At 42.3% G+C, this 15,916-nt stretch overlaps 1 protein-coding gene across 50 annotated transcripts in view; it reads right to left on the bottom strand.

The window, feature by feature from the left end:
* The window catches only part of Ank2 (ankyrin 2), a 596,871-nt gene that overhangs the window by 20,272 nt on the left and 560,683 nt on the right, over positions 1-15,916 (bottom strand). For 28 of the 50 annotated variants that reach the window (XM_052731629.1, XM_052731630.1, XM_052731652.1 and 25 more), the window contains 4 exons: positions 15,217-15,342; positions 13,410-13,532; positions 11,547-11,579; positions 9,723-9,744 (listed from right to left, as the gene is read on the bottom strand). In XM_052731629.1, coding sequence (XP_052587589.1) covers positions 9,723-9,744; positions 11,547-11,579; positions 13,410-13,532; positions 15,217-15,342 — 304 coding nt within the window. Of the gene's footprint in view, positions 1-506; positions 6,735-9,722; positions 9,745-11,546; positions 11,580-13,409; positions 13,533-15,216; positions 15,343-15,916 lie in introns of all 50 variants that reach the window. The other 22 variants (XM_052731611.1, XM_052731615.1, XM_052731610.1 and 19 more) reach the window with 1 other exon arrangement.

Here is a 15,916-nt window from a genome sequence, read left to right on the forward strand (position 1 = left end):
GCCACAATATTTAGAATTTTAGGATGTGAGCAAACTTTTTGAGCAAAGGGCTTCCTAATCATGACAGAATTGAATGCACTGATTATTTAAAGTTCACAAAGATAAGAAATCAGAGCACTGAGTCCTTGTGCTATGAAACTCAGATGCTCATGCGTAAAAGCAAAAAGTATTTAACTTGAGGCTAAGCCTGGGACTTCAGAACAACAAAACTCAAAGCTTGTATGGCTTTACATGCAGCAGCTAAAGAAAGGCAAAGTCCCCCGTTGCTTGGTTATGTTTATGTTTTTGATAAGCATTCTCATTACTCAATCTTGAGATTGTTTCACAGACAAGAGTATACAGAAAAAGCACAAAACACAAAGGGCTTACACAAACACATTAACCACTACAGAAAGCTTAAAGAAAATGAGACACAAATCACAAAATAAAACAAACGTTACAAAAAAAAAATCTCTATCAAATTTATGACATGCGTAGCACAGGGAATCCCAGTGGCTGGCAAATACCTTCAGCTCGGTCATGGCCATTTTCATCAGGGATGCGTTCAATCATAGTCTCAATGGACTCATCCCAAATGGGCCTTGTGTCAAAGATGTCCTCAGGAACTGAATGCTCAGTCTCAACAGGTGGCAGGTTCTCAATGACTGACACTTCTAGGGCACTACTACTTTCGTCATCTGAAGGTGGCTCCTGCTCCCTTTCTGACTGTGTGAGCCTGTCCACTAATTTGGAAGCCTCGTCACTAATCTCCTCAAAGAATTCTATGGAGTTTCTATAAAGGTCAAAGAAATGCTCCCTACTCTCTTTTGTGGGGCTCATGCCTGTCCTGCTAGAAGATGGGGTGCTTCTGCTCTTAACTGGCAATCGGGATGCAAACAGCTTTGGTTTTGTGGCCCCCTCTTCGGACTCTGAGTCAAACCCTTCTGCCCTCTCCCTGCTCTCTGTTTCTGTCTCAATGTAACTTCTGGCTTTTACTGGGCATTTGGTCTTAGCATCCGAAGGACTAGCATCTGATTCAGATTTGCTTCTACCGTCTGCTGCTCTGCTTAGTGTGCCCTGTCCCTGGGGAACAGCTGTCTTCTGGAGAGATGTGTCTGGATAGGAGAGCTGCCACTCAGGTCTTTGGGTGGGTGCTTTGATGGGGATTTTGGACTTTGGTTTTGCTTCATCATCCTTACTTTCCTCATCCATACCAGATGGGAACTCATCAGAAAATGCGCTCTCATCCTCCACCAATGGAGGGATTGGGCCTGAAGTAGGGAGAGTCCTTACAGGAATTTGAGGTTTGCTTTCAGCAGAAGGCACATTTTCCATGGGTGCAGTAGGGATCTCAATCACAGACTTCTGTTCCTCCGGAGAAGTGTCTGGGGACTCGTCATCCCGATCTGAATGAACAGACCTAGTGACTGTGTTCAAGTCCAACTGAACAACAGGTTGGGGAGAGGCAGGGCAAGGCTTCTGCTTCACAGTGCTCAGAGAAGATGTGTCACTCAACTGCACGGTAGGGAGGTCCTCAACTGCTGTGGATATAGCGTCTCTTGTGGGCGTTTCTGAGGAAGCTGAAATCATCACTTGGGAGTCAAGGTTATGATCTGAGGCAGCTGATTCCTCTATTTCCTCACTCCCATCATCAGGAAGTAATTCTCCCTCATCATCCACGGCTTCTTTGGATTCTGAAAGCTCCAGTGACTCGTGTGTGTTTTCCAGCTGTGGCAGCTCAGCCCCTGTGGCCCCTTCCTTCAGGTCTTCGGAGAGAGTCTCTTCAGTGGAATCTTGACCAATTTGGAAAAAGTGCAAACTTTCATCCGCATAGGACCGTTTGGTCATGTCGATGGCACCGCTCCGGGTCATCTCAAACAGCTTTCCTTCCTGAAAGAGGAATGGGTTCTGTTCACTTGTCGGGGTCCCCTCCTCAGTGGGGGTCCTAGCCGGAGTGGTGTCGGGGGTGGTGCCCTGTGACTGTCTGTCTACCATCAAGCCAAATATCTTCTGCTCTTCCTCTTTCACCCGAGCCTCAAAGGCTTCATCATCCTCACGGATTTCACTCCAGGAGTCAGAGTCCACGTCGGTTTTCGTGATGATGACTTTGCTCACTTGCTCACCGATGACTGCTGGCGCATTTGCTGTAGTGGGGGACACGGATGAGGAAGGTCCATTTGACTGCTGTGTGCCCCACAGGGTACTGTTTTGCTCGGGTTCAGTTTCCAGGTCATGGCTCTCAAAATTCGATTCTTGGCTGGAGACGGTTCTGCTAGAGGAGGCTGCCGTTACAACATCCTCAGCAGAGGATCTGATGACAACAGAATACACTTCAGGTAAACAAACCACTGTGGTACGACACGTATCCGTTTGTATTTTGCTGTCCTCCCCAGAGAAAAATGATGAAGAAGGAACATTTTCATAGGGGCTGGTTATTTGAGGGTCAGAATTTTCATCAGTCTCAGCTAAATCAGACATTGGAACGTCCACGGCAAACCTATCTGTTTGAGTTGTGGTAGATGAGTCTTGAGTGAGACAGTCCTTTGACCTGCTCTCCAAAGTCTGATCAGTTATTGTGACCTCTACTTTTCCAGTGGAAGATGGAGAGGGTAATTTTTCAGCTGATTCCTTTCTTTCAGATACTGCACAATGAGACAAAGAAGACAAGGAAGAGCTTTCACTGGGGAGATCTGCTCGTGTAGATTCTCCTTCAGAAGGATCAAGCTCTCTTCCTTTTGGGTCATTTTCACAAGTATCCTGGGGAGCCAGTGACCCTTTATCCATGGCCAGCTGCTCATCAGCATTGTTAGATGTTGGACTCTGAACCCCTAGGGAGGCAAGGGTGGCTGAGTTGCTAGGACTCACAGCCTCACAACCGTGGCCATCACAGGTATCTGACGGACGAGTCTCTCTGTCCAGATCATCAGAAGACCTATCAACACCATCAGTAGAACGAGCCTGACTGTCTTCAGCTAAACGAGATCCGTAATCTTTGTCTTCTTCTGAGTTACCCGGCTCTTCTTGAGTCTCCTCATTCATCTTGAAAGTGTACTGTTTGGAAACTATAGGCTGGAACTGTGATTCTTCAGGGCTGGAATTAGAGTCTACGCTGGATGGGAGGGGAGACGGAGGTTGCACTCGAATAACTGGCTCTGTCAGAAGTCCTGAGTCAGCACCTTTACTCAGCTGGGTCAGCTCAGGTTCACTTTCGGAGGAGGAAGACGCTTTTCTGCTCTCTGAAGTCACCACGACAGGGACCTCACTCTCATCATCCATGCTCTCCATCTGTTTCTGTTCATCCACTCCTACCGAACAGTCAGCATCAGGATCCGAGGCTGAAGAGGATCCATCTTGCCTGGGTTCTTTTTTGTAATCCCTTTTCTGCTTTGCTTCTTGCTCAAGTTCATCAAATGTTTTAATTTTGGTTACCATTTTGAACATTTCCTCTTCTGGTGTGAACCTCTTTTTCTCCCCGTTTTCAGCGTCCTCCTCCTCTACACATTCATGAATCACAGCTGGCTTGGGGGTACTTGAATCTGAAGCCTTGGGTGTGACCTCATAGCTAACTTCTTCAGAGCTGGGAGTGTCAGGGGAGAGGGGGCTTTTCCCTGAGCTCTCCATGAGTGATGTCTGTTCAAGACTATCATCCTCAGCACTACCATCAGGGTCTCGGAGCAGCCGAGAACGCATGGAAGCCACTTCAGCAACAAGATCTGTTTTGGCAATAGCTGCAGGGAGAGGAAAGTGACTTGGGAGAATTCCTGCTTTCATTTTAGGCTCAACTGGGCTGCTTTCAAGGGAATCCCTGCAAGGAGACTCTTTTAGAGGACTTGGTTCGAGAGAATCGGGAGTTTTATGTGAGGAGTTATCTTCCAGCACAGGGCTGGCTTCTAAAGAGTCTTTGTGGCTCACTGCTAATGATTCATCAGCCACTGGGCTGAGGACCTCACTATCCCGGCTAGGGAGTGGAAGTTCTAACCCTTGGGGACTTCTAATGGCTCCCTGGGGCTTTGGTTCTGTTCCCTCATCTGTCTTCACAGAAGCATCAGATGGTGGGAAGGCCTTTGTCACCTCGGAGGGAGTAGTGGATTCCTGAGTGTCACTCTCTGGTTGTGGCCTAGAGGCTGAACTAACAAGGGGGAGCTGACTTTCATCACAGGACCCTTTCTCAGTAAATGCCTGGCACGTTTCATTTGCTAATGATACACTGTGGCTGCTCGGGCAACCATCTTGTTTGGAGCATACATCTTGGGAAGGGTCTTGGGTGAACTCCTTCTGAAAATGCTCAGTAGAAGGCTCTGAAGCCCCTGTGACCACAGCACCTTGTGTTTCAGGACTATCGGTAATGTCTTCCGTTATAGGAAGCTCTTTTTCTGAAGGAATTTCGGCGGGTGTTTCTGCCTTGGCTTCCTTGATCTCTCCAATTTGTTCCTCACTTTTCTTTGGTGAGAAAGACAGACTCTCTGGACTTGTCTCGGGCGTTTCCGCTAGGCCCTCGTGCTTGTAGCTCTCTTCCGAACTGATCTGAGGGGTGCCTTCCATCAGGCTGCCACAGGGCGAGCCTGCTACCACTTCCTGTTTCAGGCTTTCAGAACTGCCACCCATAGCACCGCTCTGCAAAGACAGAGCTGGAAGGAACTCATCTTTCATGTAATCGAGTGGAAATGTTGTGTTGAAAGGACTCGTGATGACTTGGTCTAAGTGAACCTGAGCCTTTTCTGTCTCCTCAGTGAGGCGGAATTCCTGGTATTTGTCATTGTCTTCTAACTCTTGCTTGATGATGTCAGAAAAGTCAGTGGAGGTTTTCCTGTCTGGGCTGATCTGAAGGTCCATGTCTCCTTGCTCATCTGCCATCTTGTCTTGAAGGGTCTCACTGCCCCGACGGCTTTCTTCTGCTACCACTGATGGAACCGGCTCAGGTGTTTTAATAATGGGGGCTTTCTCAAACTTTTCTCGGACTGGATCTTCTGTCCTGAGCCCAACAGTGATGGTGGAAGAACGGAATCTTCTGGATTCTGAAGCTGCTGCCACTGGAAATCTCTGGCCACGCTTGATTGTCTGATTTTCTACCCTCTGAGAGTCTCTCTGGGTTACTGTGTGCCCCTTTTCTTTCTCTACCCGAGTTTTACTTTTGTCTTGGGACTGTTTTTGCTTTGCTGCTTTGTGCTCAAAGAGTCCTGTTTTGTGTTTAGAGGGGTCCTGACCTGACTGGAACGCTTTCATCAACTCCCGGACAGACATGGTCTCCTCGATTCGTTCTGTTTTGGAGGTGGGAGAGACAGGTGGCTGCTTTTCTGTCTTTCCGGGTGACACAGGCAGGTGCTTTTCATTTTTCCCAGCAGTCGACACAGGTGCCTGCTTCTCTGAGGTTCTCGCAGAAGGTGAAACTGGCAAGCGTTTTTCCGTCCTCCCGGGCGACACTGGAGGGTGTTTCTCTGTCCTTCCAGATGATGGTACTGGTGGACGTTTGTCTGTTTTGCCTGAAGGTGACACAGGTGTGTGTCGGTCCGTTTTTAGAGATGACACAGGGGAATGCCTTTCATTTTTTGTTGAGGGGGATCCAGGTGAATGTTTCTCAGCTTTACCTGATGATACTGGCGAATGTCGTTCGGTTTTTGCTGAGGGCGACACTGGTGAGTGTCTCTCAGTTTTGCTTGACGGTGACACTGGCGAGTGTCTTTCCATTTTTGCAGAGGAAGAGAGGGTAGAGTGCCGTTCAGTTTTAGAGGAAGGGGAGGACTTTGAAGAGGGTGACACAGCAGGGTGCGCCCTGGGCGTGGTCTTTTTAGGCACGTCCTCTTTGCCTTTGACTCTGACCGGCAGCTTGCTTCGACCTTTCTGCTCGTCTTCGACTCGCTTCTGAAGAGCCTTTACTTTGTCCTTTATGGAACCAATAGGAGTTTCTTCTATCAGAGGAGAGGTGGCCTTGGCCGTGGGAAGGGGTTCGGGGGCCAGGCCTCGCTCTTCATCCACCGACTCCTCGGAACTACCTTTCCTGAGTTCAGTTGTTTCTTCGCTGCCTTGGGAACTCTCCTCTTTCTGTTTCTGCTTTTCTTTGAGTTTCCTCCGAACTGGCTTTTTTATCACCAGGCTGGGTTTGGGCTGCTTCTGGGCACTCTGCTTCTCCTCTGCTGGTGCAGCCTTCCCTTTATTACTCTCAGAACTCTTGCCAACAGCGGAAGCCTGACTTGTCTCCCCTGACTTTTCTCGAGCTGCTTGTGGCTTCTTTTCATGAGGAGAAGTGTATGAATTGAGGTCATCTGTAAGGTAGTTCACTAGCTCAGTGGAGTCCTTCGCTGATTTGACCTTGGTCTCCCTGTCTGCTCTGACTTCTATACATGGCTGTTCAGTGATTTCTACAGGTGCATGTTGCTTGGCCTCTTCAATTTCCTCATCACTGACTAGGACCCATTCCTCTTCTAGCTCCTGCTCAGACTGAGAACTCTGTACTCTGCCTTCGTCTCTCCCGCAGGTTCCACTTCTCAGGATTGCATTCACTTTCTCTAGGTCCTCCTTAACCCTCTCAACAATCTCGAACGGTTCACCTGGCTCTTCTTCAGCGGCCTTGGCCAGCTCCTTCACTCTGATAGAACCTGCCTTATCAGACACATCTGTGGTCAAGATGGCCGTCATTTTGATCAAGTCTTGTTTCATCTCAGAAACTTCAGAGAGCAAGTCCGGACTTGCTAAGACAGGAACTTCATTAACCAGGTGGCTTTTCAGGACAGATGTTTCTGATGACTCTGTCCCATCATCTTCGATGTGAATGAAAAACATTGAAAGTAAAATGGAAATCAAAAAAGATATTGGCAAATGCAATCAGGACCAAAACAACACAGCGTCTTTTCCTGGTGGTGGAGGGGGGCAACAGAATGGGGATGGTGGATCCACAAGGTCTCAAGGAACAAGAGCAAAGCAAGGCTAACGGGAAAAAAATGACTGAAAAGGAAAATGAGCAGGAAATAACTTGCTTAATTTTCTCACTTGTAGCACATTCATACATACAACAAAGCTATCACAAATACTCAAGACATACATAAAAAAGTCACAAATCAAAAGGAAGAGCGCAGTGAAATTACACAGAGGTATCTCAAGATTGTCCAGATGTCACAGATCAATGTCAGAAAATAAAACATAACAAAAAACCATGGGGAAAAAAATAAGAAAAAAAAGCATTAGAAATTGCAGAAACTCGATTTCCTCCCTGAGAAAGCCAGTTGGAGCAAATTCAGAATCGCACCCAACTACGTTCATACATTTTTAAATCCCACAGGTCTGGAATTTGGTCTGCATGGCCCGGCCACCATACAGCCATGGCAGAAAACACATCAGAATCAGCTGCAGACTGGCATTTCATCTGAGGGAAATCCACACCTAACGATGACACACATCTCGTGCTGAGAGGCATGGCCCTTTCCTCGGAGGAACCTCCTTGTTCAGAGACATAATAGACAGACCAAGGAGGAGGATAAAGGAAAGGAAAGACACACGATGGAAACGACAGTTGTGACTGAACGTAAATGTGAGTCCAAAGTTAAAACGTGATGCATGGCAACCCAAATTAGAGACAGTCACACAGGACACACACACAGTTGATGTAAGCCAAGTTATTTCCATGCAAAGCAAAGGTGGAATAAAACTGCTGGGCAGGGGCAGCTTTGCAGAAGGGGGCAGGCAGGAGGGTGATGAGAAAGCAGAACAAAAATGCAAAGTGTTACTGTGGTGAAGCATATTTAGCTCCCTACTGGTCCATGCATCAGGTGGTCTGTGCAGTACATTGGAGTCATAGAGGGTGAGGTTTATTTTAATCACTGCAAGTGTAAGAAACCCTCAGGGGTGGCTTACATAAAGACTTCAGTAAAGAGACCTTACGAGAGAGCCCTTCTTTGGATGTTACTTTATAACGCAATGAAAATTATGTAAGGATTATCTTTAAGCTAAAACAAAACCAAACACTTATCTACATTTGAAATCTGGAAGATATTCAAATTATCTAGGTATCATTCAAGAGAATCCATGGCATTATAGCAACATGGGAACATTTTTATCTTTTTTTTTAACTGGCCCAGACCAATAATTTTTAATTCCTATTAGCTTGTACATAGGAGTAAAGGAAGGAACTATTTAAGCCTTAAAGAAGAAAGGGAGAGAAAATAAAAACACTTAAAAAATCAATGAAGGCAATAATAATATGTGGCATAAACAAAACTGCCTTCTCTGGAGAGAATTTGTATTTGTTTAGAGGCTAGCACATGTGAATACACATAATACAAAATATATTAAAATAAATTTGTGGTAGTGCTGATTTGTTTAGTTATATAAACTATTGAAGACGTCAGAATCTCAGATATTTTGATCTTGATTGAGGATGAACATAATGATAAGCCTCTGTCAAAGCCATTCCAATAGGACAGCAGTAAATGACAAGTGCTGAGACTTCAGAAGAACAGGCCTAGAGGTCGCCAGTGTGGTGTTTTAAATGAGATCTGCCTATTAGTCTGGGGTACTTGGTACCTAGTTGATGGCTGTTTTGTGAGGCTTAGGAGGTATGGCCTTGCTGGGGGAAAAGTATGACTAGGGCCAGACAGGCTTTGAGGTTTCCAGAGTGTTCTCTCTGCCTGTTTGTAATTTCCAGTTTCCTACTGCCTCCTACTACCTCTGCTCTGCCATCATGGACTCTAACCCTCAGGAACTGTAAGCCCAAAATAAAACACTTTCTTGGGTAAGTTGCTTTGGTCATGGTGTTTTATCACAACAACACAAAAGTGACTAATACAATCAGTTAGGGCTAAATAACCATGACACAAGGCTCTGTATTCTTTGCTTTCAGGAATGTCGCCCTGGGATATGACGAATCAAAATAAATCTAAATACTTAATAAAATTAAAAGTCAGAATATTTTTCTCAAGTGTTTAAGGCATAAGGTGGAGATCGATCTATAAAATTCCACTTGGGTTTCTTCTACACAAGAAGCCAGATGGTCACAGAGACTAGGATCACAAGAGGAAATGTTAACAGACTATTACAAACCTCAGGTGAATGCAGGTCTCCTCACTGTACTAGATTTTGTTGGGGATTTTGAATCATTCTTTAAACAGCCACACAAGGACACACTGTGATCAGCAATTGCATCCAGTATACTTTAATTTTTGCATTCTTTTCTTTTTGTTTTCTTTCCTTGGAAATTTTCACAGAATTCTGTTAGATCTCACCTAAACACTTAGGTATACTTCACCACAGTAAGAGTGCAAGGACGGTGGGAATGGGGGTTCAAGGGTGTGAGCTTCAGCTAAGAACCATTAGACAGTATCGCTTTTGGAGGCATCCTTCCAAAGGCAAGGCTCTCTACAGAGGTCACTGTAGCTTTATGTGAAAAGTAATACTGTCATGTCAGTGCTTAAAAAAATCATGAGGTGACAAAGTTATGCTGACATATGGACAAAACAGCAGGGCAGCTTTCTAAACAAGCTCGACAGCGATGCCAGGGGCTACAGGGTGTCAAAAGAAAGTGAATGCTTAGATGAACCATCATTGCAGTTATTGCTATTTAGCTCACAAATTAGGAATAATTATGATTTAACTGGCCAAGCCGCTTTTACAGATAGATATTAATGATTAATAAGAATCATATAAACATAGAATTATTATAGTGGTTAGTAATGGCAACTAGCTTGCATTTTAATTCATGCTTCTTTTCATTATAGCCAGCTTTCAAACAAACTCAATTTTATTTAAAATCTTACTTTTTTCTGATGTCATACCGATCTGAAAGAAAAAAACATACACAAATTCAATGGTTACCAACAGCTCTCGGCTCAGAATCCCTCACATGCATAGTAAGATCCTATTTGCGATTATGCACATAGGAGTGACATCACAAGCTAGAAGAAAGTCAGAGGCAGCAGCTACAGTTTTGTATATATAAATAAACTCTATTCACATATCATTTCTAGATACCACAGGAAGAATATGTTACCCCGAGAAGCAATGGCCCGACTGTTTTTGATGGGAGGAATGCATATTAGGGGAAAGGCCCTGAAAAAGGTGAAGTCTGTCTTAAGCAGTAAGTCCCAATTTAATGAGCAAACAAAGAACGGCAAAGCACGCCGGGTGAAAAATTCTATGAAAAAGTCATTTCATAACAACAGTGAGCCACTGCTTCAAAGCTTTTCACCTACTCCTTTTAGGGAGAGCAGAAACTCCCTCAAAGTATTTCACAGGAAAAACAATGTGTCTAAAGGAAATGGCTCCGCTGTGAAAACAGAAAAGTTGGTTTCATCACTTTTATGCTCTTTAAGGGTGGGATGTAGGAGTCACACTGTAAGAGCCAAGGTGATGGGATCACTGAGCACAGAAGGATAATGAGTGTGTCACTGACACACACAAGGAAATGACCAGTCACACATCTGATGGCATGTGTGACTGCCACTCCACATCTGTTCTGTAGCTTCCTATGACAGAAAAGGGAATTTGGAGAAATCCTCTGAACTAAGGCCATGCATTTCAAGTTTGTGGGCACAGAACATTTATTACGTTTTTCTTTGTATTTTTACATGTCAGATGCATTAGCATAACATTTAAAAATGATGGTATATTAAAAAAGTATGCAATGATGATAACTAGTTTGGAAACAGTTGAACACAGGAAGGAAGCAGGAGTTGCTATATTCGTAGATAACTTAAGGAGTTTTCCAATTATTTCTTTCATTTCCATTATAATATTGGGTGTTTTCAGAACTTTGAAAAGAATACCAACATATATTTGCCTTACAAATTGAAGAGGATCTCACTCAGATAATTTGTTTTCTGTATCTGTATGGAACTTCATACAGAAGATAGGTGAAAGAAATCCATGCTGATGAGGCGTGTGGAGCACTTGAGATTTGCAAATATACTTTCTGAGGAATGCTCATTATTAGTACATGTTTATACCATAATCTGGGAGTCTAACGAATGGACTCTGTGTTCCTGAAAGCTGGTTAGTCTTAATGATTCTCAGACTTGGTATTAGGAGCACACAGTATACTCCTAAAAGTTACTAACTTTCATTTATATATTCTACACATAAACAAATCTGCACACTGCAGATCAGAGCTGAGAGGATTCAGGAACCCCACAAATACACCAACAGACACCCTAGTAATTGCCAGAGTGCTGATGCCATCACAGGCACACCCTCAGAAAAACGTTGCTGCTAATGAGGCTATGAGACCTAGAAAGCAAACCACTGTGTCTGACCGCTGTTCCCTTCAGACATCCTCAGTCTAGCCCTGAGTGTCACTGAGACAATGGCCTCGCCTTTAGGAGTTGGTAGGAAAATACATACTATTACACGGAGGGGCTAAAATAAAGAAGAAACTTTGCGGTTCTCTGAATGCCATTCACAAGACAAAAAAGAAAAAGCAACAACAACAACAAAAACCCAAAAAAAAAACATAGGCCGGGGAGGTTGACTAAAGTTCTGCTGGTCTAATTGCTAAGAATAGCTGGTCAAGGTCAAGCACATGCTCTTATTAAGGGCTCCAGAAGTGACATGGCCAGGAAGAAGTGACACTGTTGTAAAATTACCTCTTCCTCCTGCTCTTGATCTGACTCCGATTCCTTCATGTCCCAAGATGCCGTGCACAATGGAAAAAAAAAAGGGGGGGGGGAGGAAGAAAACGTTTAGAAGAAAAGAGGAAATACATCCCTCTACAGGCATCAAGGCAGGAGCACAGTATACACTCAGGCTGTTTTCTTAAACAGTTTATAGAAGACAAACAGTTAAAGAAGATTGATCAAAGTTACACATTCAAAGAGACAAAAAAAAAAAAAAAGATAAATATACTAACTCCTGACCCAAGGTTACCAGCAGCCTCAAAGCTTGATATTTAATATGTCTGGTAGAACTGATTTACAGAAATGATAGTGACACTATCCCACTTACTATGGATCCTGACTGAAAACATCAAACGCCATTGTTTATGTTGAAACTCAGGCACTGTACAAGTTTTATTATAATAAAAAGCTACTAAAGTCTCAGTACATCTTAAATATGCAATGTTTGGCATTTTATGCTTTTCATCTTGAGTTACTAAATAGAAAACCATCCCCGCATTAATAATTTTGTGTGCTATGTCTGGCCTCAAAAGACATAAAATAAAGTAAATCCCAGAACATGGAGAGCTCAGAGACCTGTCAAAGCACAGTCACACTAATATCTCTAGGTGGCCTGTGCATCTCTCCTGTGAGTCTCAGCTGCCACTCTGCCTCCAGAGCTACAACACCAAAGTGCATTTGTGCCATGGGATTGCAATCAGATCACATTTTCTTGGTTGAACTATCTATTGCTACAGTCCAGTTGCATTGGAGCATCGTGCATATTATCTATGGAAATAGATACCCAGTTTCTTTTTTTTGATTATTAAGAAGAACTAAGAACATCAAACATATGCTGGGAGGTTCTTCTATATAACTGATGTCTGTTTCCAAGAATGAGTATTTAAACCAATACATACTGTGGCAGCTATGATGGGGTAAAAGTAACATAGAGGACTCTTGATTTCGCAGACTCAGCCTTGAAAGTTTTAGGCATTTCCCTGCTTCCCCTCCAGCATCCACTATTCACCCCTTCACCAAGTGCAGAGCAAACTGAACACTGTAGCAGCTGTGTGCACACTACCGTCTGCAGCTGGCTCTTTTAAAACGGTATCAGTTTAAAGAAAAAACAATGCTTTCAGAATAAGATTTCCCACATCACTTAACTGATCCAGTTGCCTTCTTTGATACATTCATAATAGTCAAACTATTATGTCATAGAGAATGAGTTAGACAGAAAGTAATATTAGGTAGATCTGTGTCAGAAATTAACAAACCTCTTCTAGTGGTGCATCAGATGTCCTCCTATGGAGAAGATATTTTTATACTGATCATGTTAAATTAATTGAAAAGCTAGTTTAAAATTCTTAAATCACTAAAACAGGACAGGCTGTAAGGTAAACAGGTAATTACTTCAGGAAAAGGTAAAATTCTAGTACAGTGCTCTGAACCTATAAGCTGACCCAGCTCTGAGTGGGTAATGAGCAGGAGCTAACACACTAACATCCTGGTGGGAGGCGATGTACCAAATGGCCTCAGGAACGCACACAGAAACAAGAACAGGGACAATGCCAGTTATTTTTTCTTTACAATTTAGCTTAAAAAAGCATTAAAATTAAAACTCTTTTATTCTCTGCCATATCTATCTAATATATAAAAATAAAAGCCTCCATCAAAGAGTATTAAATGCCAAAGAAGGTGGGAATTGCTTTTTCTTTACTGAAATGAAAAAAATCACTTAATTGGGCAGGATACCAAAAATGACTTGTGCATGTTCTTGTGTTCACAGTCTATTATAAAGAAGTCAAAACTCAAATTCTTTGCTTCCTGAGAACACTACGGTGTTCACAATACCTTTGCATAGATTGGCAGGGTGATGTTTAAGTTGCAAATGGCCTGGTGCACTAGTCCTCTTGTGGATTTTGGTTCCTTCATAAATGATAGTCGCCCGCAGGGTTCCTGAGTCGTATCCCGCACCTTGAACAAGAAAGACAGATGTGCTTCACCTCCATTTGACATCAAATGAGGTTTAAAAGAGGGAAAAAATTTCAGTAGGGAGACACTTCAAGGAGGGACGTGAGATCCACAGACGCAAAGCTGTTCCCTTCTCTACTTTGGCGTCATCATTTACAATAACACTTTGGAAATGTCTTTCAGGCATTGTTGCTTTATGAAGCATGATTGAAAAAATTGTAAATACATTAAGGTAGGTAACAGGATGGTTTGATATGCACATGATATGAAATGAAGCTAACCATCATGCTAATTCACAGGCATTGCCTCACATGAAACTCTCCATTTGTTTGAGGCAAGGACACTTGATCCCTTCCGATCTCACAGCAAATTGCAAATATAAAACAATCATGACTTGTGGTTACCTTCCTGTACACTAGGTTTCTGAAACTAATTTACCTTTTTAAAAACGGTGGTAAAGTATATCTGCCACGAAACTGTACATTTCTACTATTTTCACGTGCCATGAAGCACACTCATGAAGTTGTGCAATCACCACCATGCTCTAGAGCTTTCTGTTCACCCAGACAGTGTCTGTGCCTGGTACACACTCATTTTCCATTCCTTGTCCCTGACCATCTCCACTCCACCTTGTGTCTCCATGGAGGTCCCTGCTTTGTCAAGTGGACCCCCATAGCATGTTCCTTGTGTTTTATTGACTTAGCGTGATATTTTTATGTTCATTGCAATATCAGAATTTCATTCAATTTTAACTGCGGTTTTTGTATCAGGAAACATCATTTTAGGTGTATTTAACCATTTTAGGTGTGTAATTTGGTGGTGCAAGTACATGCACTTTGTTGTTTTGCTATCAGCACCATCCATATGCACACAGAATTGCTTCCCAAACTGAGTCTCCATGTACTAAGCAATAATTTCTCTTTCCCCACACTCTTTTCTCTGATACCCACCCTTTTACTTTCTGTATTCCTGAGTTGTACTTCCCTAGATATCCCTTATTGAATAGACCCATTCAATATCAAACTTTCTATTATGTTGAATTGATGAAAGTATATCAAGCCTATAGCTCTAACTAAAACAATTTCTTATTGTACTGTGAGATTCTAGGTCTTCTGAAATATTATTTTAAAAAGCTATATATGCTCTTTTGGTCTCTACATTAGTGACAGTCACATACATTTTAAAATCTAAGTATGAATATCTAAAAGTAACAGCAGTGAAGAAATGGGAGGGCTGGAAGTATAAGTCACTAGTAAAGTTACTGCCTATTAATAACTAGGCATGAGGCCCTAAGTTTAATTCCCAGACACATACACACACACACACACACACACACACACACACACACACACACACAGTGAGAGAGTGACAGAAAGAGTGTGTGTGTGTGTGTGTGTGTGTGAGAGAGAGAGAGAGAGAGAGAGAGAGAGAGAGAGAGAGAGAATATGCACAAACTTGTCTCCAAATCTGGGAAACAGTATTTAATGTTTCTACTTAATAACTTGGTCATACTCTGGTCTTCAAAAATTAAAAAAAATGTATGTTTTTTGGTAAACATTTGTAAAATATGTTGTAAAATCACTGGAAATGTTTGAAAAGCACATATTCTTATTATGAAAGTAATTGAAAACAACCCTTGCATTTGAATAAATGCATAACTGATTTTTATTTTTTGTGTGTATATTACCTTGACAAAGAGAGGAAGTCTGTTTTCTTTGAAGGCAAAAAAACTGAATATATGATGTTGGCCACTCTTGGTTAGTGGTACCAGGTTGCCAAAACAATCAACATAAATAGGTTTTCCTTCTAATACCTAAAATAAGACAGAAAACCAACATCAGTTAAGATATCTACAATCACTCTTATGTCATTTATACAAACAAGTAGTAGTTGTACTTGGAACCTTCAGTTCTTAGAATATACATATGACAATGCTCACACTGGTGATTGACATCTGTCATATACACAACAAAGCATGTACCAGCATTCTTTCTTGCTACTGAGTTTCTTCAATTGCATGGTAACATTTAATTTTCTTATTTTTGATGTTGTAAAATCATGATTCCACAAAGACCAATATATGTCTAATACCTAAATATAAACTTTGAACTGGATAGCTTTGACATCACAATAAGAACACAGGACTTCAGTATCTAAACCTCTTCAATGATGAAAAAATCTTTATAAAAAAGAAAAATTCGATGTAAAAAAGTATTTATCTGACCTAACACTTAAACAGAAAAAAGTACTTTAAAAGAAAATCCAGGAAGATAAAATCATCAAAATTGCTATAGTTATCACAAACTCACAATCACCTATATACAACAAGTTTATCAATAACTTAGTTTTTCTTCAAATAAATTTTACAGGAATCCTTCTATATACAT

This window comes from Peromyscus californicus, unplaced genomic scaffold (assembly GCF_007827085.1).
Source record: "Peromyscus californicus insignis strain IS unplaced genomic scaffold, ASM782708v3 Scaffold_9__1_contigs__length_137607984, whole genome shotgun sequence".
Lineage (NCBI taxonomy): Eukaryota > Metazoa > Chordata > Mammalia > Rodentia > Cricetidae > Peromyscus > Peromyscus californicus.